The sequence below is a fragment of the Heteronotia binoei genome, chromosome 6 (assembly GCF_032191835.1).
Source record: "Heteronotia binoei isolate CCM8104 ecotype False Entrance Well chromosome 6, APGP_CSIRO_Hbin_v1, whole genome shotgun sequence".
In the NCBI taxonomy this organism is placed as follows: Eukaryota; Metazoa; Chordata; class Lepidosauria; order Squamata; family Gekkonidae; genus Heteronotia; species Heteronotia binoei.
In genome coordinates this window covers 17,477,618-17,503,040 of record NC_083228.1, presented here as the reverse complement: position 1 = coordinate 17,503,040, position 25,423 = coordinate 17,477,618, and the positions used below count along the sequence as shown (strand labels likewise).

Here is a 25,423-nt window from a genome sequence, read left to right as displayed (position 1 = left end):
GATCAGTACTGTCTACTCAGATTGGCAGCAGCTCTACATGGTCTCACATTACCTACTACCTACTAAGAAAATGCTCTACCACTGAGTCCTGGCCCCTCCCCAGTGGCACTGGAAGTGCAGTCCATGCTTCCCTAAAAGAGCTCTGTTCCAACTGCGAGTTGTCCTGAAAATACACTGAGGGGAAAGGACATCCTGACCTCCATCACAGGCCAGATGGCGAAGTTCCATGAGATAGCTGCACCACCTTCCAGCGGCACCAGAAATGCGGAATGCCCTCCCGGAGGCCATAAGAGCCTTGCAAGATCTTTCACAGTTCCACAGGGCCTGTAAAACTGAACTGTTTCGACAGGCCTTCAACACCTGAATCTGGGAGAGAACCACCACCTGTCACCACTGAAGAGCTATGAATATCATTTTTTCCATTTCATTTTATTTGATTTATATCCCACCCTACCCCACCAAGGCGGGCTCAGGGCGGCTCACAACATAAACATTCTAACAATAAAATTCAAGAATTAAAATACAATCATAATCTACATAATTAAAACAACTAATATATCAATACATCAATCAGTCTCAGTGTGCTATCTTAGTCTTCCGTCAGAATATTTCAATATATCATGGGATTGCTATCAGAAAAAAAGAAAGACCCTGCCATACCAAAGTTGTAGAGCAGAACAAAATGTTTTAAACGTAAGTAAGTAAGTAAATTTTATTTTTATATCCCGCCCTCCCCCGCCAAAAGGCGGGCTCAGGGCGGCTCACAGACATGGCAAGCCATGATTCGGTTAAAACAGATAACAATAATTTAAAATATGGTTCAATTACATAGATTAATTAAAGTTTAAAAACATAAAAATAGATAGAAATAGGTGCTACACTTCTATCAGTCACAAATTACACATTGTCATACATCAGTTTCAATTATACATAAGGTGGCTAAAGTTACAATAATTAATCAATTTGGTCTGGTCCTGATTTGAATGCAAGCTGAAAAAGAGAGGTTTTGCAAGCCCTGCGGAACTGGTTCAAGTCCCGCAGGGCTCGCACCATCTCTGGAAGTTGGTTCCACCAACGAGGGGCCATTAGTGAAAAGGCTTGCTCCCGAGTTATCTTCAGTCTGACCTCTCTTGGCCCAGGGATTTGTAGGAGGTTTTAGGAGCTGGATCTTAGTGCTCTCTGGGGAATATATGTATTTTATTGGTTTTAAATTGTATGATATAATTGATCGTTAGCTGCCCTGAGTCTGCTTGCAGAGAGAGCAGGATATAAATTCAAAATAATAAATAAATATTTCCAGCAAGTAAGTGATGCTCAACTTGGCCCAACTGGCTCTGAATCCTAAATGTCACATTGAACTCCCTTCCCTAACTGTTACCCTCCCCTTTCCTTGCACGTCCTCATCCTTTAAATGAGTCATAAAGTCATAATCTGGAGGAGCTGGGGCCATCTCTCTTCAGTGATGTGAGCTACATTAGAGCTCGTCAGGGGATGGTGGGATATGTGTAATAAAATAAAATAAAATAAAAATGTTCTAGAAAGCGGAATATAATCAAAATATGCAATAATCAATAACTCACTTTTACAAAACTGTGCCCAGTCTAGCCTTAAAGGATGACTCTCACATAACCATTTGCTTGGAACAATCACGCTACTACGCCCTTTTCAAAACTAGCTTTATATTCACAAGCATGCTATTGAAACCCACTTCTACATTTTTCAACGACAGCTATTTTTTTTTAACAAAGGGAGTACTTTTTTTCACCCTTCTGATTATAGAAAAGCCACTGCCGCATAAGTAGAACAACGAAATAACCCTACAGGTCCGTGCTTGAGAAGCTCAACACATACACACGGATTTGAACATCAAGCAAAACCATATTCACGTTCTCACCCAGGGGCACCGCATCACTAACACAATGAGTGTTAAAACCAAAGTTGTATGCTGTTTCTTGAAACAGGCTGTCAGGGCCAGGCATCTCGAATGAGCTCCTCAGGAGGACAGCAATAGACTCCCGAATAAAATTACTTCAATAAATGAAATTTTCGGGGCACTACTACGGGTACCTAGGGCTCTAAAAACTAGTACCAGGCATCCTGCTCAGACTGGCTGTTCGTTCCCTTGCTTGTAACAGTAAAAGCCAAAAAACTAGGTTGTCTGCAGTGTCAACAACAGAGAAAACCCCTTTCTGGATACATTATCATACATCAGCTTTCCAGGGGTGGAATTCTAGTAGGAGCGCCTTTGCATATTAGGTCACATACCCCTGAATTAGCCAATCCTCCAAGAGCTTACAAAAAAAAGAGCCTTGTAAACTCTTGGGAGGATTGGCTTCATCAGGGGGTGTGGCCTAATATGCTAAGGCGCTCCTGCTAGAATTCTACCCCTGCAGCTTTCCAAAAATGAAAACTGACCCCCTAATTCCATCCCGACTGATGCCATGAATGCATTCTGACCTTCCAGGAAACAGCAAAAGGTGCCAACAGGCCATCTTATACCCACTCTCTCTTTAAACCCTGGACACATACTAAAACGGATGACCTGTAAATATTTTAAGAAAAACAACCATTTCTAGTAAGGTGCAGCAGCACTGCATAGGGGTGCCAATGTTGGCAGGCGTACGGAGGGCAGAGTTCAATGGAGATGTGAGGTCACAGTGTCCACCCTCCAGAGTTGCCATTTTCTCCAAGGAACTGATTTTGTCAAGTTGGGATATTATAATTCTGGGAGATCTTCAGGTCCCATCTGGAAACGGGCAATGCTATCCCTGCCCCAGTTGCCTTTATCGTTTAGACCCTACCATAGTGGAGTAATTTCAAAGCAAGTTTCTCCTCTGGGCCTGCCCCCCAAGATTAAGCCTTGAGCTCCATGCTGAATTGGCTATGACTCCAGGGACAGCCCTGCCACTACGCAAACTAGGTGATTGCCTAGGGTGCTGGCCTTTTGGTGGTACCGAATTGGGCCCCCTCTTGTGACTCAGTGATGTTATGAGTGCGGGGAGGGGGGTACACCAGAAGTTAGCCTTGACTAGGGTGCCAGGCAGCCTAGGGCCAGTCCTGTGTGACTCCCAAACCCATAGAACAAAATTAGAGTCCAGCGGAACCTTTAGGACCAACAAAGTTTTAATTCAGGCCATGAGCTTTCACGTGCAAGCATACTTCATCAGACCCTGGAATGGAATGGAGTTAACAGTCCTGCATAATAGAGGGAAGGCAGTAAACGAGCATGCAAAATAGTTGAAGATGTTTTCAACAGATTAAAAGAATAACAAGCATAGTTTCTGGTTATCGTCCGTTTGGGTTCAACTGCGGGGCGGGGGGGGGGAGTAAAGCTAACAAATATGTCGGAACTGGAGATTGATGTACTCAAAACAGCAAGAATCTGACATTGGATAGCATCCATCTCATCTCTAGCATCTCCATCCCAACAGGTCTGTTGATTGCCAGGCAACAGCGATCAGTTCCCCTGGAGAAAATGGCCACTATGGAAGGTGAACTCTATGGCATTATACCCTCTGAAAACCCTCCTCTCCCCCAAACCCTGACCTCCTCAGTCTCCATGCCAGTTTTATAATCTGGTTATTTATGCCTTGATTTTTAAATGTGTAAATATTATATGGCTGGTCAACTGACTGTAAAAAAGAACAACATGACACCCCACTCCAAAAACCTCAAAGTTTTCCCCACCCTGGAGCTAGCAACCCTACTTAACCTTCATTTGACTCTTTCCTCAACGTCTTCACCCAAAACCCTTCCTACCCTGACCTTGCACAGAATGGGTTCCCCACCATAAGAACTTAAGAGAGGCCATGTTGGATCAGGCCAATGGCTCATCCAGTCCAACACTGTGTCACACAGTAGCCAAAAAACCCAGGCATCATGAGAAGGTCCATCAGTGGGGCCAGGACACTAGAAGTCCTCACACTGTAGCCCCTCCCAAGCACCAGGAATACGGAGCATCACTTGCCCCAGACAGAGAGTGCCAACAATACATTGTGGCTAATAGCCACTGATGGACCTTTGCTCCATATGTTTATCCAATCCTCTCTTGAAGCTGGCTATGCTTGTAGCCAACACCACCTCCTGGGGCAGTGAATTCCAGGTGTTAACCACCCTTGGGGTGAAGAAGTACTTCCTTTTATCTGTTCCAACCTGACTGCTCAGCAATTTCATTGAGTGATCATGAGTTCTTGTATTGTGAGAAAGGGAGAAAAATACATGGCTGCATGCAAATGGCACACACACAGCTGCATGCAAATGGCACAACCATGTGAGAGGGGCTCATTGAGCACACGTTGCACAGCTCTGCCCCTCGTCACTGCATCATCCTCAAGCACCTTCATGGGATTCGCTGTGTGGGGAAGCAGCTCTCTTGCAGCTGCAGCTATACGAGAAGGGGACCTGCTCACGTTTCCAAGCTGGCAATGTAATAACTTTGCCTTGATTATCTATAGATTTGGGTTGTGAGATATCTGCCCTTCAAACTCATCAGACAAGGTAATGATGATATGATGATGATATTGGATTTATATCCCGCCCTCCACTCCGAAGAGTCTCAGAGCGGCTCACAATCTCCTTTATCTTCCTCCCCCACAACAGACACCCTGTGAGGTGGGTGGGGCTGGAGAGGGCTCTCACAGCAGCTGCCCTTTCAAGGACAACCTCTGCGAGAGCTCTGGCTGACCCAAGGCCATTCCAGCAGGTGCAAGTGGAGGAGTGGGGAATCAAACCTGGTTCTCCCAGATAAGAGTCCACACACTTAACCACTACACCAAACTGGCTCTCCGACATCAGTGCTTGGTTTATCAGTAATGGACATCAGTGCTTGGTTTATGTTTAACGCCAGAAAGAAATCCTTCCCATGGAGTCTAGGTAAGATGCAGGAGAAATGCTAATCTTATCGCGTTCCCAAACTGGCTGCCGTGATATTCTGCCCAGGATGGAGGAACGGGGCAAAAGAGATAAAGAAATTTATATGTGGCCATACAGAAAATTAATTCTTACAGCAAAGCAACATGGCGACTTGAAAAGAAGCCGATCACAGGGGATTGTGGTGTAGGAGCTCTTGTTGTGTACTGCCTCGCAAGCACTAGGTGAACTCTGCCAATCAGTGTCAACAGTTTATTAATATTTTACCAAAAAAAAATGTGAGATGAATCAAACTTCAGCTGTCTTGATAAGGTGTTGCTAAGCAACTTGCAGTCAGGCTGAAAATTAGTTTTCACAGCAACCTTTTGCTCAGAGGAAAGTGGGAAAAGTGGGTCCCATCGAAATGTTTCCCCCACTGGCAAAACAAAACCTTCCAAAAAGCAGTGGCAGACACCAGAACACCATCTCCAGTAGAAACATCAGAACACTTAATGGCATCGGCGCTCAGTTCTAGAAATGACCCATTGCGCTTACCGTAATCGCTGTCATAGAAGACGATAAATTTCTGCCATCGCAGCTCGGTAACCAGCTTCAGCATCACGTCATTGAGGCGCACGGGCGGTCTGGCGGCTAGCGTGTATTCCTCCTCCTCGAGGCTTGGGTTGAGGTGGCAAGCAGTCCGTGGGGAGCCCCCCGTGTTGCGCTGCACGAAGAGGTGAGGGATGTGCATGGCGTCTGTCAAGGACTGCAGGGCGTTCGCGGAGGCACATCCAGTGGAAGTCACTAAGGCTAATATCCCCAGGGTCATCAAGTCACAAGCTGAGGAGGACAAGAAAAGGACACATGAAAATCCAGGAAGGCACAATCAAGTGGCAAGTACTCAGCAGGGACTGCTTAGGTTGGATCCGGCCAGCCGCGTCAACAAGACAGGCGTTGGCTTGAGTGTTACATTCTCCCATGTCACAACTGCTATCTGGATCTGGAGGAACAAGAGAAAGTAGCAGGTCTGTTTAGACCTGTTGTCACCCTCTGCTGCAGCTCGTTTTGGATGCCCACCAGGAACTTTCCCAGGAAGTTAGGAGGCCCATCCACCATGAAGTCAGGGAAGTCTAGAAACAAGGAGCCGACCTTACACATTCCATTTTTTTTTCACATGTTCTCCATGGATCTGCCTTACAGACTTTCAGTAAGATGCTACCTGCAAGTTTACCGCTGGAGAACTCCCTACTCCCCCAAAGTGGGTCTACTGCACCTGGGAATTGTGATCCCATAGAACTGCCAACTGAATTTTGATTGAAAGTCCTTAGGGAGAACCAGGACACTTGGGGGAAACACTGTGTGTAGGCTTTAAAAGGATGCACTAAGCCATGCTGATCATTTCAGAAGGTATTTATTTATTTATTTATTTTTTTATTTAGGATTTATATCCCGCCCTTCCCACGAATGGCTCAGGGCGGCTTCCAACAATTAATCAACTTAAAATTAAACAATTTCAAATATAAAACAGTTAAATAGTTAAACAGTTAAAACATTAAAACAGAGTAGCCATGATGTCTGCATTAGAACAGCTAGATTTGATTCAAGGAGCACCTTAGATACACAATAAGATTTGGGGGGTGGGGTATGAGCTTTGGAAAGTTAAAGCCCCCTTCATCCAGTATCTGATCAGTAGCAGGACAGTATCTGTCCTGGTCCCACTGATGGACCTTCTGATGGCACCTGGGTTTTTTTGGACACTGGGTGTACAGAGTGTTGGACTGGATGGGCTTGGAGAAACGTCGACTGCAGGGTGACATGATAGAGGTTTACAAGATAATGCATGGGATGGAGAAAGTAGAGAAAGAAGTACTTTTCTCCCTTTCTCACAATACAAGAACTCATGGGCATTCGATGAAATTGCTCAGCAGACAGGTTAGAACGGATAAAAGGAAGTACTTCTTCACCCAAAGGGTGATTAACATGTGGAATTCACTGCCACAGGAGGTGGTGGCGGCCACAAGCATAGCCACCTTCAAGAGGTGGTAAGATAAAAATATGGAGCAGAGGTCCATCAGTGGCTATTAGCCACAGTGTATATGTGTGTATGTTTGAGTGTGTGTGTGTGTGTGTGTGTGTGTATATATATATATAATTTTTTTTGGCCACTGTGTGACACAGAGTGTTGGACTGGATGGGCCATTGGCCTGCTCTAACATGGCTTCTCTTATGTTCTTATGGGCCATTGGCCTGATCCAACATGGCTTCTCTTATGTTCTCTTACGTTCTTATGTTCTGATGAAGAGAGCTTTGACTCCTGAAAGGATATTCTCCAAAACTCTCATCTGGACTCAAATCTAGCTACTCTAAGTCGTAGGCCGATTCCCCACTAGCCTTGTCCTTTTTCCCACATTGCTTCTTCCCAATTTTGCACACATTGCCACAGAGCTGCGCGTTGCCCTGCACCTTTCCCAAGTTCTCTCTGCAGCTTCAAAATCCAGTTTTCAAGAGAATCCTACAGTTGCGGAGGGAACTTGGGAAAGAGGCAGGGCAAGTTGCAGTCTCATGGCAGCACGGGTAAATTCAGGTAGAAGCGCGGCAGGGAAAAGGAATGTGAAACCACGACAAGCTTAGTGGGGAATTGGCCACACTGAAGGCACACAATGCCACGAGCTCTACTCAATATTCAAAAATACCTCCAAATCTGCCAAAACTTTCTTCTCTGACTTTGAACTCAGTTTACAATTTTGATTTTTTTAAAAAAAAAAAACCCCCTCAAAACTGAGCGCAATGCACCTGAAGTTACCAAGAGGGATTGTAGGTCCAGACCTAAGGAATTAAATACTCAAGAGCCACAGAATCTCAGAAGTGAAAAAGACGACTCCTGCTGAGATGATACCAGTGTCGAACGGCAGATGAAAAATTGAGTTCAAATTACTGTTCAACAATGACGTTTGCTAGTTGACTGAGGACCGGCCTCACTAAACTATCTCTCTGGGTAAAGAAGGATAATATGTACAGCCCCAGCTTCTTAAAAGAAAGGTGCAATAATACACACAAACAATATACAGTACTGGAAATGCTCTTGCTTGAAGATCAGGTTTCAACCCACAATTCCCTTATAAAATCAACATAATCCACCTAATTTGGGGAGAAAGGGGCCTGGCCAGGCGTTCTGTCCCAGCTAAACCAGCTCTGGGTGGTGTCGCTTTTAACATACACCAAAAAAAATCTGAAAAGTTTTTAATCCGCCGGGACTATAACCAAGTTTGAATGAGTCCACAGTTTGCAAAGTGGCTACCTAAATCTAGGTGTCAACATAGAAATGCTGCTTTCCAGATGTCTCAGCATTGATCTAGACTTCTTGCACCCATCAAAAATGGTGAACGGAGTCCTGCCAGCATGGCTCTCAAGGAGCCCGCATAAAGGGCCCGCATCCGCTCTTATTTGGCTGTTGCAGGGCTATTTTGGAGCATCTGTTCTTAGTACTAAAAAGCCGAGCTAGTATTTTGTTATGTACTAAGCTTGAAACAAACCTCCATCACAGGCCAGGATCCTGACGCCTACATTCTGATTGGCCGTTCTGCTAGAATCGGCCAATCAGGAATTGAGGCATTTCAGAAGGGAATGCAAATGAAGGATCCTGGAGGGTGCAGTGGGAATGGTGAGTGTCTGCCTGAGGGGGCGTGGTTTTCTATGTTCTAACTTAGGCTTGCCAGCCTCCAGGTGGGGCCTGGAGATCTCCCGCTTTTACAACTGATCTTCAACTGGCAGAGATCAGCTCCCCTGGAGAAAATGTTTGCTTTAAGGGTGGAATCTATGACATTGAACCATGCTAAGCCCCCCCCCCCCCTTCCCAAAGTCCACCTTCTCCTGGATCCACCCCCAAAGTCTTCAGGTATTTTCCAACCCTATTCTAGCTGCATATATTTGTTCACTGCCAATTTGTAGTTTGTTAAAAAGATAAAGGTAGTCCCCTATGCAAGTATCAGTCATTTCTGACTCTGGGGTGATGTCGCATCATGTTTTCACAGCAGACTTTTTAACGGGGAGGTTTGCCATTGTCTTCCCTGGTCATTTACACTTTACCCCAAGCAAGCTGGGTACTCATTTTATCCTGGAAAGGATAGGAGGCTGAGTCAACCTTGAACCAGCTATGAACTCAGATTCCGCCGGGATCGAACTCAGGTTGTGAGCAGAGCTTGGACTGCAGTACTGCAGCTTACCACTCTGTGCCACGGGGCTCGTTTGTAGTTTCTGACTGCTTCTCAGTAAATGCATTCTAGCTTCCAAAGAGCTGACTGAGCTCACTTTATAACATCTTTGCAGTCACATGTGTGCCATTCTTGAACCCTTAAAGAGTAAAAGTGGGAAATCTCTTAAAGAATTGGCAGCTCAAAAACAGTCTGTGGGTGGGAAAACATCCCCTACTTTGGACAGATTTTGTCACAAACAGTGACATACAAAACAGCAGACCGATAATTCAAGTCTCTGAAACCAGGGCACTAAGAGAGTCACTTTTCTTTCAAGATTGTTATAAAGAACGGACACGATCCATCCACAGGGAAGCACCTTATAACTCCACTCTTTTCAATAGGAAAGATCTGATTGTGTGTTTAATTTCCCCCAGTTGAACATATGAGGCTGCCTTATACCGAATCAGACCATCAAAGTCCTTATTGTCTACTCAGACTGGCAGCGCCTCTCCAGGGTTTCAAGCTGAGCTTTTTCATGCCTATTTGCCTGGACCCCTTTTAGTTGGAGATGCCAGGGATTGAACCTGGGACCTTCTCCTTACCAAGCAGATGCTCTACCACTGAGCCACCATCCCCAGTTCAACAAAACAGGGCTTAAAAATGTTTTTTTCTTTGGAAAACAAGATCGTACCTGGCATTTGTAGAACATCCTTTAGTTCTAAGGATTAATTCCTTCTGCACCCAACCCCCCATGTTTGTTTTATTATGTGCGTGCGGCTTTAAAAAATAGTCATCTTCTCGAAGCATATTTTAGAGCTCAGCAAAGAACGGCATGCGGAACATTTATTAACACCGCCATATATGTCTTTTAAAAATCTGGGACAGCAGATGTACTTTTTAAAAGCCTATAAATTTCCAGCCACCTGCTACTGAAGACTGACTGTTGAATAAATTCTCAAATGTTTCTGCAGCTTGTTAAACTGAATCAGCTATTACTTCCTCCAAAACAAAGACAGCTTGCTTGGGTTTTCTTTCTTAGGGACAAAAATCCACTGTTTTCAGATTCAGTCTCCTTTCTCTGTTTGAGATTAGAGGAAAAGATCAAAAGGTAGTGGGGAGACAAGAGTGTATGTCCTCTGAACAATGATGTTTTAATACCGCCCAGTAAAACTACTGCCTCTAGGAAGGATTAGTCAAGACACAAAGAGGAGGTAAGATTACAAAGTCTCTCGGCCACACGCCTCATGATGTCTCAGCCACAGCTGCCGCAGTGAAAGCAACCTCTGGCCCAGACCTCAGATTCAGCAGGAGCTCACAGGAGTGCAGCTCCTGAACCTTTCTGAGGGTTCCTCCTCTCCCCCCCCCACCTACCTTGTTCATTGAATAGGAGGTGCAGCTGCATAACAATCCCTGGACGAGGAGAGTGGGCAGCCGGCCAGCCACCAGGGACTTTGCCACACCCCCAGCAGCCCTCATTAACCCCTGGAGAAGCCCACACCACCCTTTCTCCACTTCTTATGTGATTTTGGGTGGCGGGTGGCTAGCTGGCCTTTTGACTGGGGGGAGGGGCAGCCCAGGAGAGTCCCAGGAGAGCAAGGCCTGCTTGAGCTGGCTGGATCTCTATTCAGGCCAGGCACGCCTCGCTCGCCTGGGGCTCTCCTTTCTTGCATCAGGTTGCTTTTGGCTGGGGGGTGGTGACATGTGCTAATTAGTTGTGCTAATGACTTCACCACCTATTTTTCTCCACCACCTATTTTTCTACAAAACGACCTCTGCATTGAGACCATCCTCACTATTCTGCTGTTAGCCGTGAAAGGACGCCTCCGTTCCCCCATCTTATTCCTCTGAAGGCAACTGCGAACTCTTGGGAAGGGGTGCACGAAACCATGCAGAGGTAAGCCACCTCTGTACTCAAGTTCTCCCAATCCAGGTGGCCACATTTGGGGAGGGATGGTGGCTCCGTGGTAGAGCATCTGCTTGGTAAGCAGAAGGTCCCAGGTTCAGACCCCGGCATCTCCAACTAAAAAGGGTCCAGGCAAGTAGGCGTGAAAAACCTCAAATGGAGACCCTGGAGAGCCGCTGCCAGTCTGAGTAGACAAGACTGACTTTGATGGACCCAAGAGGGTCTGATTCAGTAGAAGGCAGCTTCATAGGTTCATATAAGATGCAAACCATTTTGCTAGTTAACACTACTGGTAGGGTTTCATATCTTCCTGCTAACTACCAGGAAAAGTTGGTGAGAGGATAACAGGAACTCTCTCTTTGCATGACCCCCTTTTTGTTCAGGCCAGGAATTTGCCCAGGCTCTCTTCTGAAACAACAAGAAAGAAAGGTGGCGCACAGCTCTGTGCCCTCTGGTCTCTGATTCTGCCGTTGAAGCAGTTCAGAGCGCTGAAATTAGACTTACTGCCAAAGAAGTGTGAACAGAACTGCAGCCGTAGAGTCCAATCCTAATTTGCACCAAATTAAATCCTCTATTTTTACCAAGAAGTCATCGTGTCCTCATGCACTGGGAAGACTGGACTAATTACATGCCTTCCACCTGCTAGTGGAAGGATAAAATACCAATTTATTATTTTTTTTAAGGACCTAATAGGCCAAGTTTACAGAGACGTGTACTGCAACAGTCTCCACTTACTGGAAGAAGATGTTTCCTATGGCGAGTGCTAAAACGGAAGTGTGAAAACCCGGTGTAGGGCAGTTGTATGTGTACAGTAAATAGCGCCGCTATGCACTTTTCTGCACTTTTTCGGCAAACCAAATTATGCGCCTTCCATCCACTAGTCAATACCGCCCAGTTTGTCTCACTTCTGTGCCATCTAATTTTTTTTCGCCAATTCTCCGGTTCATCTGCTGCTTTCAATCATACAGATAAGAACCGGGGGAGGAATCGACAAACGCTGCCCTTTAATATTCTTCTAAAGAGAGGCACTCAATGTTCATTGCATTACCCTTCTTTTTGGGATTGATTTGGAAATAAAGAACAAGGCATGGGAGACTTTTCTTGCAAACGACTTCCTTTCAGAAGTGAGCAAAAGCTCCAGGAAGCAGACAACTCAGATTGGCTGCCAATCGCCGCTGAAAAAGCCTGCTGGCGATAAGGAACCACAGCCGCCCCCTTGGGTTTCCCATACAAGTAGGTCAAAGTCATGACTCCCCGGTCCAACCCAGCTAGAACAAAGGAAAGGCAAGACCAGCCCTTTTTTCCCCTGCTGCATAAACGAGGGTTGCCAACCTCCTGGTGGAAGGAGATGACAAAGGCACTGCCCCCATGAAAACTGTCCCTATAGCTCAGCTTGACAATTCGGACAACACAGAATGCTTAGAACACAAACATACTAATATTCATTCTTACAAAAACAGCTGAATAAATCATTAGCCATCCACGGAACGACCATAAGGTGGAACAGGTAATGTGTCAGAAGCGGGTGGAATTCTAGCAGGAGCTCCTTTGCGTACTAGGCCACACCCCTCTGATGTAACCAATCCTCCAAGAGCTTACAAAAAGAGCCTTGTAAACTCTCGGAGGATTGGCTACATCAGGGGTGTGTGGCCTAAGGTGCAAAGGAGCTCCTGCTAGAATTCTACCCCTGGTCAAAAATAGATCAAAAAGTCCTTATTTTATTTTATTTAGTATATTTCTATTCCGCCCATTCCCCCGTAGGGCTCAGGGCGGGGTACAACATATGATAAAACAATAAAATACAATAAAAACATTCTATAAACAGACTACTCAACAGCATTCAGATTACCATGTCATCACATATTGCCCAGCCTAGCCGTCTCACATCATGATCTCATAGAGATGGCAGTTTTTATTCCATTTCCGAGCACAGATCACAGTGCTGGCCGGGGAGGCCAACCTGATCAAGAATAGATGCCCGCAGCGTGGTCTATTCACAAACAAATCCATTCATGCTTTCCCTCTATTCCCAATTAAAACAGGTCCCATTCCAGCCAATGAGGAAGAAGATTCTGCGCCGGACAAGGCATACAGCCGCACAGCTAATGAATATTTCTGGAATATCTAGGACTCCATTTCTGCAAAAAGCTTTATCTGATCTATATTCTTTACAGAGGGACTTCTCAGAGATCCTACACATCTCTTCACACTTCAAAGTTCCAAGCAGGTTCTTAATTCCAGTTGCCGGAATGGGACCTGATCCCCCTTCCTCATCTTCCCTCTCTCCATGATTCTCACTTTTGTTGCCAAACCTCCTGGTGGAGCCTGGCAATCTCTCAGAATTACAGCCGCTCTTCAGACTACAGAGATGAGTTCCACTGGATAAAATGGCTGCTTGGGAGGGTGGGGTGTATGTCATGAGATCTCAGCTGAACTCCATCTCCTCCCCAAACCCTGCTTTCCTTAGTCTCCACTCCCCAAATCTCCAGGGACTTCCCAATGTAGAGTCGGCAGCTCTACCGTTAACAAATGTCACAGTTTGCCTCCTATCTCTGGATTTAGAGAGTTCAGAAATTTTCTACAATAAAATAAAACCGGGAGACCCGGGCCAGCTAATGAGCCAGAAAAACACTGTGTGGCAAGACCAGAGTCTGGGTAAAACGAACGGCCAACACAACATTCATAATCCAGGGGGGGGGGATTATATGCCCATTCCTTCAGAGTCCCAAGTGGAACAGGGACCATGTATGCTTGAAATTTACATTTTCAAAGACGCTGGGAAGATGCAGATGCCTTTTCGGTCCTGGCCCCTGCCTGTTGGAATGAGCTCCCCCTGGAGAGCCAGGCCCTGCAGGATCTGCTTCAATTCCACAGGGCCTGTAAAACAGAGCTCTTTCGCCAGGCATTGAGTTGAGGCAGCGGACGTCACTTGTTACCAGCCATTTAGCATGATTCACTGTAGCACCTTGTAGGTGTTCGTTTCAACATGCTGGCTGTTTGGCCTAATACTTGAGAGAAATTGCTAAGAGGTTTGCTGATTTTCTTCAGGGTTTAAAATGTTTTTATGGCTTGCGTGCACATGATTTTATTGTATATCATTGTGTATTATTTATGTCATTCGGGACTATTGCAGCTTGAAGAAGCTCAGTTGCTAAGAGGACTGTTGCAGCTTGAAGAAGTTCAATTGCTAAGAGGATTGTTGCAGCTTGAAGAAGCTCAATTGCTAAGAGGATTGTTGCAGCTTGAAGAAGCTCAGTTGCTAAGAGGATTGTTGCAGCTTGAAGAAGCTCAATTGCTAAGAGGATTGTTGCAGCTTGAAGAAGCTCAATTGCTAAGAGGACTGTTGCAGCTTGAAGAAGCTCACGCGAAACAAGGCTTCCGTACGACCTTGTCCTTGGAAACTTGGATTATTGGCTGCATCTTTTGACAAATATTAAACATCTGGAGTACTACACCAGGATTTCATAAAATGAGATGGGAAGTTTTACCACAGGATGAAAAGAAGGACACTTGGTGCTAATGCTTTCTTTTTCATGAAGGACTAAAAGTTATGGTTGTTTTGTTATTTATGATGATGGAATTTATATGAGTATGTTTATTTTTGTAGGCATTGAGTTGAGGCACTGGATGTCACTTGTTACCAGCCTCCCCGCTTCATTTCATCCCAGTGCTATAAGACCTGCTGGACATGGACTATAGCCCAAGTCTGTGAGGCAGAATTTGCCATTTTAATACTTATTGTTCTCTGTAATTTTAGATTGTATCTATTTTAAATTGGTTTTTTTTTTTTTTACTGTTGATGGTTTTTATGATGTAACCCACCCCAAGCCTATTCTACAGGAAGGGTGGGCTGAAAATCGAATAAAATAAATCAACAAACAACCTGGAATTGAACAAAAGTCACACAATCTGGGGTCATGCTGTTCATCAAGGAACCATTTGAAAATCTCTGGTTGTAATTTTTCACTTTTTCATTTTCATGGTTTGGTTCACAGACGCCCCCCCCCCCCCACAAACGCACATAATTTAGGATGCCCAGACAAACTCTGCTGTGATCATTCCAGGAACATCTTATCATTGGCTATCAGACCAAGAGCATTCCTTGCCTAGGCTGTTCAAGGACAAATTATACTAGAGATAGGCAAGAACCAGGAAAATGGCGGCTCATGTTGGTTCGTGGTTCATTTGCTTTCCCAAACCATTTCATGGTTCATTTGGGAGGTGTAAAATAGTCCCCTCATGCGTTAGAGATGGCAAATTCTCTGGGAATCTTCAGCAGGCTCTCCTCTACCCACTCTCCAAGTTTGGCAAAAATTGGATTTTGAATGTCCGAGTTATAGCCCCTTGAAGCAGGTGCCCCAGGAAAGCTCAGCTTCAGCTGTCATGACAACTAACTCTTCTCCCTTTTTGTTGCAAAGTGAAAGCAGCTGAGTCGGGGTGTCTGCTCCCATAAAGTAGAAGAAGATGATTTTGGATTTATATCCCACCCTATACTCTGAATTTCAGAGTCTCAGAGTGGTCACAATCTCCTCTACCTTCCCCACCCCAACAAACACCCTGTGAGGTAGGTGGGCCTGAGAGTGCTTTTACAGCAGCTGCCCTTTCAAGGACAGCTTCTATGAAAGCTGCGGCTGACCCAAGGCCATCTCAGCAGCTGCAAGTGGAGGAGTGGGGAATCAAACCCGGTTCTCCCAGATAAGAGTCCGCGCACTTAACCACTATGCCAAACTGGCTCTCAAAGCAGAACAGGAGCTCCATGATTGGCTTCCAGAGCTGCCAATCAAGCTATGGACAACTGCTATGGGTGTTTCTAGGGCTCCCAGAAGTCCATCTCCAGCGCTGCCTAGGAATTGATTGAATCGGCACCAGGCTGTCTAGAAAAATGAACCACAAAAACGAACCATCAAGGAATGAACTGGTTCAAAACAAACCACAAAAGGCCCAGTTTGTGCTTGAACCGTGGCTCATTTTTCAGTTGGTGCCCATTTCTAAATCATACCTCTGTGTGAGCCAAGAACTGAAGAGGAAAAGAAAATTAAGGAGCCTTCAGCTTTTGAAAAAATAAATGAGTCAATAAATTCCCTCTGAGCAATTTATGTCCCCTTGCCAAATTCAGCCAGCCCAGTTTCTGCCCTTGTGAGAAGCCCAAATGAAAAGGCCAACAGTAATAACAGAAATCAAATACGTATCTTTAACAAAGCCAGACAAGAGCATCCCGAAACACCTATTTTAGGCTAACAGTGGCAAAAGAGACCAAAAGTCTGTTCCCTGTCTCACCTGGAGGGCTCAAACTGTGGTCATATGGGAAGAGGTTCAAGCGCTTTTAACATGATTTCCTTGATGGCTCTTCTCATAAACATACGCCAGCTGCATAATCTAAATTTATTTCTGGTTAATTATGGGAATATTATTCCCCCCACCCTTTGCCTCCCCTAGAGATGACCTGACTTAGCAACAAGAAAAATACTGCATTGCCAAACAGAAGACCCATGTTTGGGAACAGATTTGATTTCCCAGGCTCACTGCCAGCCCAAGCTTAGCATGTCACACAGGTAATTTATTTAGTCTCAGACAGGGAGTCAGAGAAGGGGAAAGGGGCAATAAAAGGAAACAGAATCACTTGGCTGAGACAACACACCGCAGGAGGGTCGCCTGGCACTGAACACCAGGTCATCTCAGAAGGATGCAAGAAGACGAAGGCAACCAGGCCCTTCCAAAAGGACTTTGGGAGCTGCCGAGTTGTAGCTTTCCAAAAGAAGAAGAAGATGATGATGATATTGGATTTATATCCCGCCCTATATTCTGAATCTGATCCAAACGGTGGTTTTAAAAGGCAATCGCACAGCAATAACCACAACAAATGCACTTAAATGGGAATACTCAAGAGCAGTCCTTTTAGGAATGCCAGCCTCCAGGTGGGACCTGGGGATCCCCCAGAATTGCAGCTCATCTCCAGACTACAGAGATCAATTCCCCTGGAGGAGGAGATTACATTTATACCCTGCCCTTCCCTCAGAGTCACAAAGCGGCCTACAATCTCCTTCCCTTCCTTTCCCTGCAACAGACACCCGGTGAGGCAGATGGGCCTGAGAGAGCTCTGAGAAAACTGCTCTGGAGTGAACGGCTCTGACAGAACTGTGGCTGACCCAAAGTCACCCAGCCGCTGCATGCGGAATCAAACCCGGTTCTCCAGATTAGAATCCACTGCTCTTAACCACTACATCAAAGTGGCTTTTTTGGTGAAAATGGCTGCTTTGGAGGGCGGATTCTATGGCATTGTACCCCACTGAGGCCCAGGCTCCATCCCCAAATCTCCAGTTTTCCAACCTGGATCTGGCAACCCTATCCCCCACACCGCCCCCCCACCAGTGGCCAGAGGGGCACTGGCACCCGACTTTGCATTTTGCTGGGAATTTTGCATCCTCCCCAAACTCCTTTACCCCTCCTTCTCTGAAAATGACACCGGCAAGCCATCCACACTTTTTCACTCCTTATGTCTTCCCAGGGGTCATTTTGCAGAAAAATAGGTGGTGGAGCTCTTTAGCATAACTCATTGGCATATGCCGCCCCCCTCAGCCAAAAGCAACCCGATGCAAGAAAGGAGAGCCCTGGAGGAGCAAGGCCTGCTTGGGCTGGCTAGAGATCCAGCCAGTCCAAGCAGGCCTCACTTGCCTGGGGCTCTCCTGGGCCACCACCCTGTCTCCAATCAAAAGGCCAGCAAGCCACCCGCCACCCAAAATCACATAAGAGGTGAAGAAAGGGTGGTGTGGGCTTCTCCAAGGGTTAATGAGGGCTGCTGGGGGCGTGGCAAAGCCCCTGGTGGCTGGCTGGCTGCCCGCTCTCCTAGTCCGGGGACTGTTATGCAGCTGCGCCTCCTATTCAATGGACAAGGCAGGTGGGGAGGAAGAGGGGGAACCCTCAGAAAGGTTCAGGAGCTGTGCTCCTGTGAGCTCCTGCTGAATTCAAGGCCTGTGTCTTCCCAAGCGTCTCAGCAAAGCAGCAAGCAATTACAAGAGGGACTGGAAGGAAAATCAGGCAGCATTTGAAAGGATTCTACAGTTCAGAGACAGACATATGGCAAGAGAATAAACCTGTTCTCTGTTCTACCAAATCCAGTGATGGCAGTGAGCATTATACAAAGAATTCAACCGTCTTGGGCTGCTGACAGGCAACACTGCATTATTTAACTTTAAGTTTTCAAAAAAAAAAAAAAAAAACACCCCACTTAACTTGAAGGTCAAAGAAGCCTCAATTAACACTAAGGTTTTTGTTTTTCAATCAAAAGAATTTGGCTATGACTGCAATTTCACATAACAACACCAGAGTTGGTTAAACCTTCGTATAATACACCTGAACGGTACATGGGAGCTGCAACAGCCCCAACATTAATCCCCATGGGGTTTCAGGATCGCATTAGATGTGAACAGGGCTTTTTTGGGGGGTAGCAGGAACTCCATTGCATATTAGGCCTCACACCCCTGATGTAGCCAATCCTCCAAGAGCTTACAGGGCTCTTAGTACAGGGGATTGGATAAGCATAAGAAGCAGAGGTCCATCAATGGCTATTAGCCACAAGGTATGGATGGAATTGTCTGTTTGGCGCATGTGATGCTCTGAATTCTTGGCGCTTGGTGGGGGGGGGCAACTGTGGCAGGGCTTCTAGTGTCCTGGCCCCACTGATGGCTCCTGGGTTTTTTGGCCACTGTGTGACACAGAGTATTGGACTGGATGGGCCACTGGTCTGATCCAACATGGCTTCTCTTATGTTCTCTAGGATTGGAACCTGACTCCCCTCACACTCTTGTGAGGAAACCACCAAAGAAAGACAGAAACCTGGGGGGGGGGGGGGTTGAAATACCCCAAATCACATTCTGCACTCTTGGATAAATACAGTGGCAAAGGTTAAGGGTGTTTGTGGGCAAAATAGTCTGCATTTTTTAGTCCCCCTAACACCAGGGAGGTTGAAGGGTTATCCACTCTCTCGCACTCACTTCTGTGTTAAAATATAAATGTATACACCGCATAGCAACCATGGCTTTTGTATGAGAACTTAAAAGCTCTTCCTCCAGTAGCCAGGCTGCCAAAGTTCATCTTTCTGCAAAAAGAAAAGGTGTCCAGATCCAGCAAATGGGTCCCATCTAGAAATGCGCTTCTTATTGTTCCACACTGCAATAATTACCAGACATGGCATTTTAGTGTTCACAAACAGGCCTCAAAGGGCACAACCCCTCCTCCCACCCCTATTTGCATGATTGTGAACTTCAAACTTCTGCTGGCGTTTTGTTCCAGGCAGTCTGGCTGCCAACTCGTGCATCGGAAAGGTTATCTTCATAAACCAGAAAAGGAACAGGAAAGGCATTTCTGAGGCCTTTGTTGAATGAAAAGTTTTCTGATTCCAGAAAACATGCGTGGAGAGATACACTGCTGGCATTCGTGCTTTCTCATTCAGGCTGCCTAAAATAAACAGCATGGCCATAAATTTCCATGCATTTAAGCAATAAGCATTTGCAGCAGGTCTGCTTGGAATCATTCAGTGGATTGGTCTTCTAGGGTTGACAAGTCTAATTCAAAAAAATTCTGGGGACTTTGGGGGTGGAGCCAGGAGCAAGGGTGTGACAAGCACCATGGAACTCCAAAGGGAGTTCTGGCCATCACATCTAAAGGGACTGCACATCTTTTTAAATGCCTTCCTTCCATAGGAAATAATGAAGAATAGGGGCACCTTCTTTGGGGGCTCATAAAATTGGACCCCCTGGTCCAATCTTTTTGAAACTTGGCAAGCATTTTGGGGAGAGGCACTGGACGCTATACTGAAAATTTGGTGCCTCTTCCTCAAAAAACAGATTCCCCCAGAGCCCCAGATACCCACAGATCAATTCTCCATTATTTCCTAGGGAATGAGTCTCCATAGGGATTAATAGAGTCCCCAGCAGACATTTCCCTCCCCTCCCCCTGCTTTCTGATGACTCTGAAGCAGGGGGACGGCCTCCAAAATGGGGGTTCCCCGCCCCACCTGGGGATTGGCACCCCATGGTCTTCAGTGTTGGACCAGGGCTTTTGCCAATAACCTACAAAGTGCATTTTAATCTTAGTCTGGTACAAACTACTTGAGCCCCAGAAAAAATGTTCACTGAGAAGCAGAAACTAGCAGATACCCCCAGCTCTACTGCGACATCATTCTGGGCTTTGTGTCTGACTTTACTCATCTCCTGGGCAGTAAAGTTCCAAATACTTATACTAAGTTTTACCCATGCAGCCAGCACTGGTGCTAGGGTACTGGTCCTAGGCAGGTGCCCCAGGCAAGGAACACCCCTGTGCCCCCTAGGGCTGTCAAGTCCCCAGTTCAGGTGGGGCTTCCCCCACCTGGGAGGTTCCCAACCTGCTGGCCCACACTCAAGGCATTTCCAGGAAAACTCTATGGTTTTCCCAGATGCTCTAGCCATTTGGGAGGGAAAACTCTATGGTACAATAGGTATCATAAATTTTTCCCCTCCCAAATGGCTAGAGCGTCCAGGAAAACTATAGAGCTTTCCTGGAAATGCCTAGAGTGGCTGCGTGCAACGTCGGCATCACAATGACCTAACTTCCAGTTGACTTCATTGCACCAGCGATGTAGGGGCTCATAGGACGATGTCATTGCATCACACACGTGTGGAAGTCCCCTGCTGTGGAACGCAGAGGACTTGGCAACCCTAGTACCCCCTAGCCCTGTGCCCTTCCATCCCCCAACCCAAATGGTGGCAGTGGGCCCCAGCTGGCACACTGGAGTATGGCCGCCACACCCCTCTGCCCCCATGGTTCCCTCCAGCTCATGGCTTCTCCAGCTGCTGACACAGGCAAGCAAACAAGAAGAAGAAAAATTGCAGATTTATGCCCTGCCCTTCTCTCTGAATCAGAGAGTCAGAGCAGCTTACAATTAGGGGTGTACATTTGGTTCGGCCAAATCGAAGAAACCTCCGAATCACCCAATTCGGCAGTATACAGAGCAGTATACTTCCAAGTCCAATTGGAAACCATTATACGGGAGCCATATACGGAAGTCCATAGAAAAGGTAGGAAAGGAGCTTTCCCGCCTTTGCAAGCCTTTTCCTGCCTCTCCCATAGCCTCCCTGGGATCAGGGATGGAGGGGGAGAGGAGCCCCAGCAGCCAATCCAAAGCATGCATTTGCAAAATGAATTGCAAATGTATGTTTTGCAGGGCTGTTGTGTAGCTGATGGCTGGGCTAATCACCCAACCATCAGCAACATTGTTGTTCTTTTGGGTATCCAAGTAAAAAGTATTCTCTGGCCAATCACAGAGCAGTGGGTTTTTTTGAAACTGCTCTGTGTAGGGCCAGAGAACTTTTTTAAGGAGTTTTCCTGGCTGGACTCCATTCCATTGCTGCTGTGTTGGTGTTGGTGTGAGAGAGAGATTGTGCTGCGCTGGCCCTTGGCCTCAGCTGCTGCTGCTCTCTCTCAGCCTTGCCTGACCTGCCTGGAGAAGAGAAGACATCTAAGGTAAGACAGTCTTGTGGTTCTTGTTTTTATTTTAGTTAGTAAAAAGACTTTTTAAGACTCAGAGTCCCTTTACTTATCCAGATTTTGGTGGGTGGGTACTGGGTAGCTAATTTGGGGTTAGGGTTAGGGGGTTCTGCTGGGGGTGGGGGGGTTGCCAATTTGCCCAGATCTTACTTTAGTGAGAGGACTTTTTAAAGTGCAGGGTCCTTTTACTTTTCCTGATTTAGGTGGCTTGGATTTCTTGGGGTTAGGGTGAAGGTTTTTTTGGGGGGAGGGGTTGGTAAAGTTCCTGTATTGTTAAAAGTCAATTGTTTTACTGTTTTAAAAGGATTCTGTGTTTGATTTGTTGCTGCTGTGTTGTGCTGCTGTTGTTCCTTTTCTCTTCTGGTTCTGGTTCTTGGGGGGGGGCTGTTTGGCCTAATTTTCTTTGTTAAAAAGGTCACTTTTTCAACAGTTGAATTTGTTGTCCTTTTCTCAGTGATTGGGATCTGTTGCTGTTGGTTTTGCATCATGTCCTGTTGTCCCTTTTCCTGGTTCTGGTGTTGTTGGGGGGTTTTTTTGGAAGGGGGGGGGTGTTGTTGACTGATTTAGCCTGAGATTTTTTATTGTTGAAAAGGTAACATTTTTAACAGTAATCTGTTTGGATCTGTTGTTGTTTGGATCTGTCCACCACTTCTCTTGTTTGAGAGTTGTGTTGCTTGGGGCAGGGCTGGAGATCTGGCATCTGTAAATTGTGTGTTCTGTGGCAGGGAAGCTGGCATCTGGGTGAGAGACCCAGAACCAGCATGCTTGTTGTGCTTGGCCGGCTCTTCCCACGTTGTTTGGGGCAGGGCTGGAGAACTGGCATCTGTAAATTGTGTGTTCTGTGGCAGGGAAACTGGCATCTAGGTGAGAGACCCAGAACCAGCATGCTTGTTGTGCTTGGCCAGCTCTCCCAGCATTGTTTGGGGCAGGGCTGGAGAGCTGGCATTTGTAGATTGCATGTTCTGTGGCAGGGAAGCTAGCATCTGGGTGAGAGACCCAGAACCAGCGTGCTTTTTGTGCTTTGCCAGCTCTCTCCGCGTTGCTTGGGGCAGGGCTGGAGAGCTGGCATCTGTAAATTGTGTGTTCTGTGGCAGGGAAACTGGAATCTGGGTGAGAGAGCCAGAACCAGCATGCTTGTTGTGCTTTGCCAGCTCTCCCTGTGTTGTTTGGGGCAGGGCTGGAGAGCTGGCATCTGGGTTTGCTGCAGCCAGGTCTGCAGAGTAGACCTTGAGCAGATTGTGTTTTGTGTGGCAGTGATGTTGGCAACTGAGTTTATATTGATTCCAGGCCAGCAGGGTTCATAGAGTAGAAAGATGGATATAGTGCATTTGGGTTCTATAGAGATTCTGTGGTGTGAACTTAGGTTTGGCTTTGGGTGCCCCAGGAATTAGACCCCCTGGCCCAATCTTTTTGGGACTTGGGGGTTTTGTAGGGGAGAGTCCCCTGCGGGTTCCCTACAGTTTTGGGGACTCTCCCTCAAACCCCCTGTCCCTCAGTAGCCTCTAATTATGCCCTATGTTGCCATTGATTTCAATGGCCCATAGGATATAATGGTGTGATAGGGGCACCCTCTTTGGGTGCCACTGGAATGGGACCCCCTGGCCCCATCTTTTGGGACTTGGGGAGTTTGTAGGGGAGAGTCCCCTGCAAATATTGGGCTCTCCCTCAAACCCCCTCCCCTCCAGGCGGCTTCCAATATACCCTATTTTGCCATTGATTTCAATTGCCATAGGGTATAATGGGGCCATATATTCGGAAATAGCCATACATCTACCATATATACAGCTATTCCAAGTACCGGTATTCGGAAATATATGGTATTCCGAATATGTTGGCCCCATATATTTCCGAATCCGATTATTTCCGATTTTTTTTTTTGCACATCCTTACTTACAATCTCTTATATCTTCTCCCTTCAACAGACACCCTGTGAGGTGGGTGGGGCTGAAAGAGCTCTCACAGCAGCTGCCCTTCCAAGGATAACCTCTGCCAGAGCTATGGCTAACCCAAGGCCATTCCAGCAGTTGCAAGTGGAAGAGTGGGGAATCAAGCCTGGTTTTCCCAGATTAGAGTCCACGCACTTAACCACTACACCAAACTGGCTGCCTGGAAGAGGCAGCGTGGTGGTGGAGAGGAGCCAGGAGCAAACAGGAAGAGGCGGCTGCAGTACTCGGTTCTGGCTGCACCGTCTTTGCTGCCGGTTGGTTTTATCCGCGCTGGCAGCTCTGCCTCCCCCATAGGCTGCTGGAGCCACCTGTGGGGAAAGGGTGGGGACAGGAGGGGGTGCTGGCACCCCTGTAAGCCAGGTGGTTGCCCTAGGTAGTTGTCAACATGGCCTACTCAGACATGCTGGGCCTGCATGCAACCTCAGACTTGAGCATGATTTTCCAAGAAGAAACGTATTTTCTTCCCGAATGCTTGGCCTTTCTGCAGCAACACAGAAGTCCTCCTAGATAGAGGGTTAAAAAAAATAATAAAAGGACCACCCCCTTCTCCAAAATCATTACTGTGTAGCTTTCATTTTGCTGCTCTGCAATACCAGAGCAACACTCCCATGCCAAATACTATATACAAAACACAACATTTTTTAAAGATCCCATTTCCTTCATTTTTTTTTCTTCCTGCCTATTTTATTTTGTCCTTTTATATGACCTTGGGTGCCCTCTTGAACAGAGGAAAACAAACAAACAAGATTATAAAGACCCGGTTTTCTTGGCAACCTTACTGTATACTTTGGCCTTCTCTGTCTTTATAGAATAATAAACAGGAATGCATTCTTTTTAAATTAGAAGCCTTAATAGAGTTGCCAGGTCCTACCTGGCAGCTGGCAGGGGAATCCTCCATCCTGTCTGGGGCTTCTTTCATGTGTGATTTGCACAGACCGTGTGATGATGTCACCCGGACATTAAATCATTATATCGCCAACTGGGAGAGTGGTGTGCTAGTTTTGGGGCCAAACTATGGTTTGCAGCTGATTTTTGTTTTGCCAAAAAAACCCTAGAGCGTCACCATGCAATGTCAGTGACATGATGATGTCACTTCCGGATGATGACATCACATCGCCTTTCAGGCCAGCTGGGGGTGGGATTTCCTCTGTCAGCCAGTCGGCCAGTGGCAGGGAAACACCCTGCAAAAGTAGGGGTCCCGAACCCCAACAGGAGTTTGGCAACCCTGTGCATTAACATGCAACTTCCTGTTATCTTTTTCATTGACTTGTGCCTTCCTATAACACTGTGCTTAACACACTAGTGTGGCATTAAACAGGGAGAGTGCAAGACCTCAGTTCTGTCTGGCAGGGAAAGCCCTGAGCATATTAAGCTGCCTTAAACTGAGTTGGGTTATATAAAAGCCAGTATTGTTTCAGAATAGCTGGGTCAGTCTGCAGTAGAACAGCTGGATTTGAGTACAGTAGAACCTTCGAGACCAGTAAGATTTTGAGGAAATAAGCTTTTGAGAGTCAAAGCTCCCTTTATTGGATACTCCCTTTGTCACCAGAAGGAGAAGGAGAAGGAGGAGGAGGAGGAGGAGGAGGAGAAGAAGAAGAAGAAGAAGAAGAAGAAGAAGAAGAAGAAGAAGAAGAAGAAGAAGAAGAAGAAGAAGAAGAAGAAGAAGAAGAAGAAGAAGAAGAAGAAGAAGAAGAAGAAGAAGAAGAAGAAGAAGAAGAAGAAGAAGAAGAAGACGACGACGACGACGACGACGATGATGATAGTGGTGGTGGTGGTGGTGATTATGGTGATGGATTTATACCCACCATTCACTTTGAATCTCAGAGCGGCTTACAATTTCCTTAACCTTTTACTTCCCACAACAGACACCCCGTGAGGTAGGTGGGGCTGAGAGAGCACTCCCAGAAGCTGCCCTTTCAAGGACAATTCTGCAAGAACTATGGTTAACCCCAGGCCATTCCACCAGCTGCAAGTGGAGGAGAGGGGAATCAAACCCAGTTCTCCCAGATAAG

At 46.4% G+C, this 25,423-nt stretch overlaps 1 protein-coding gene across 3 annotated transcripts in view; it reads right to left on the bottom strand.

The window, feature by feature from the left end:
* The window catches only part of GRID1 (glutamate ionotropic receptor delta type subunit 1), a 1,287,113-nt gene that overhangs the window by 772,807 nt on the left and 488,883 nt on the right, over positions 1-25,423 (bottom strand). For all 3 annotated transcript variants that reach the window (XM_060241077.1, XM_060241078.1, XM_060241079.1), the window contains exon 3: positions 5,404-5,688. In XM_060241077.1, the coding sequence (XP_060097060.1) occupies positions 5,404-5,688 (285 nt within the window). The remainder of the gene's footprint in view (positions 1-5,403; positions 5,689-25,423) is intronic.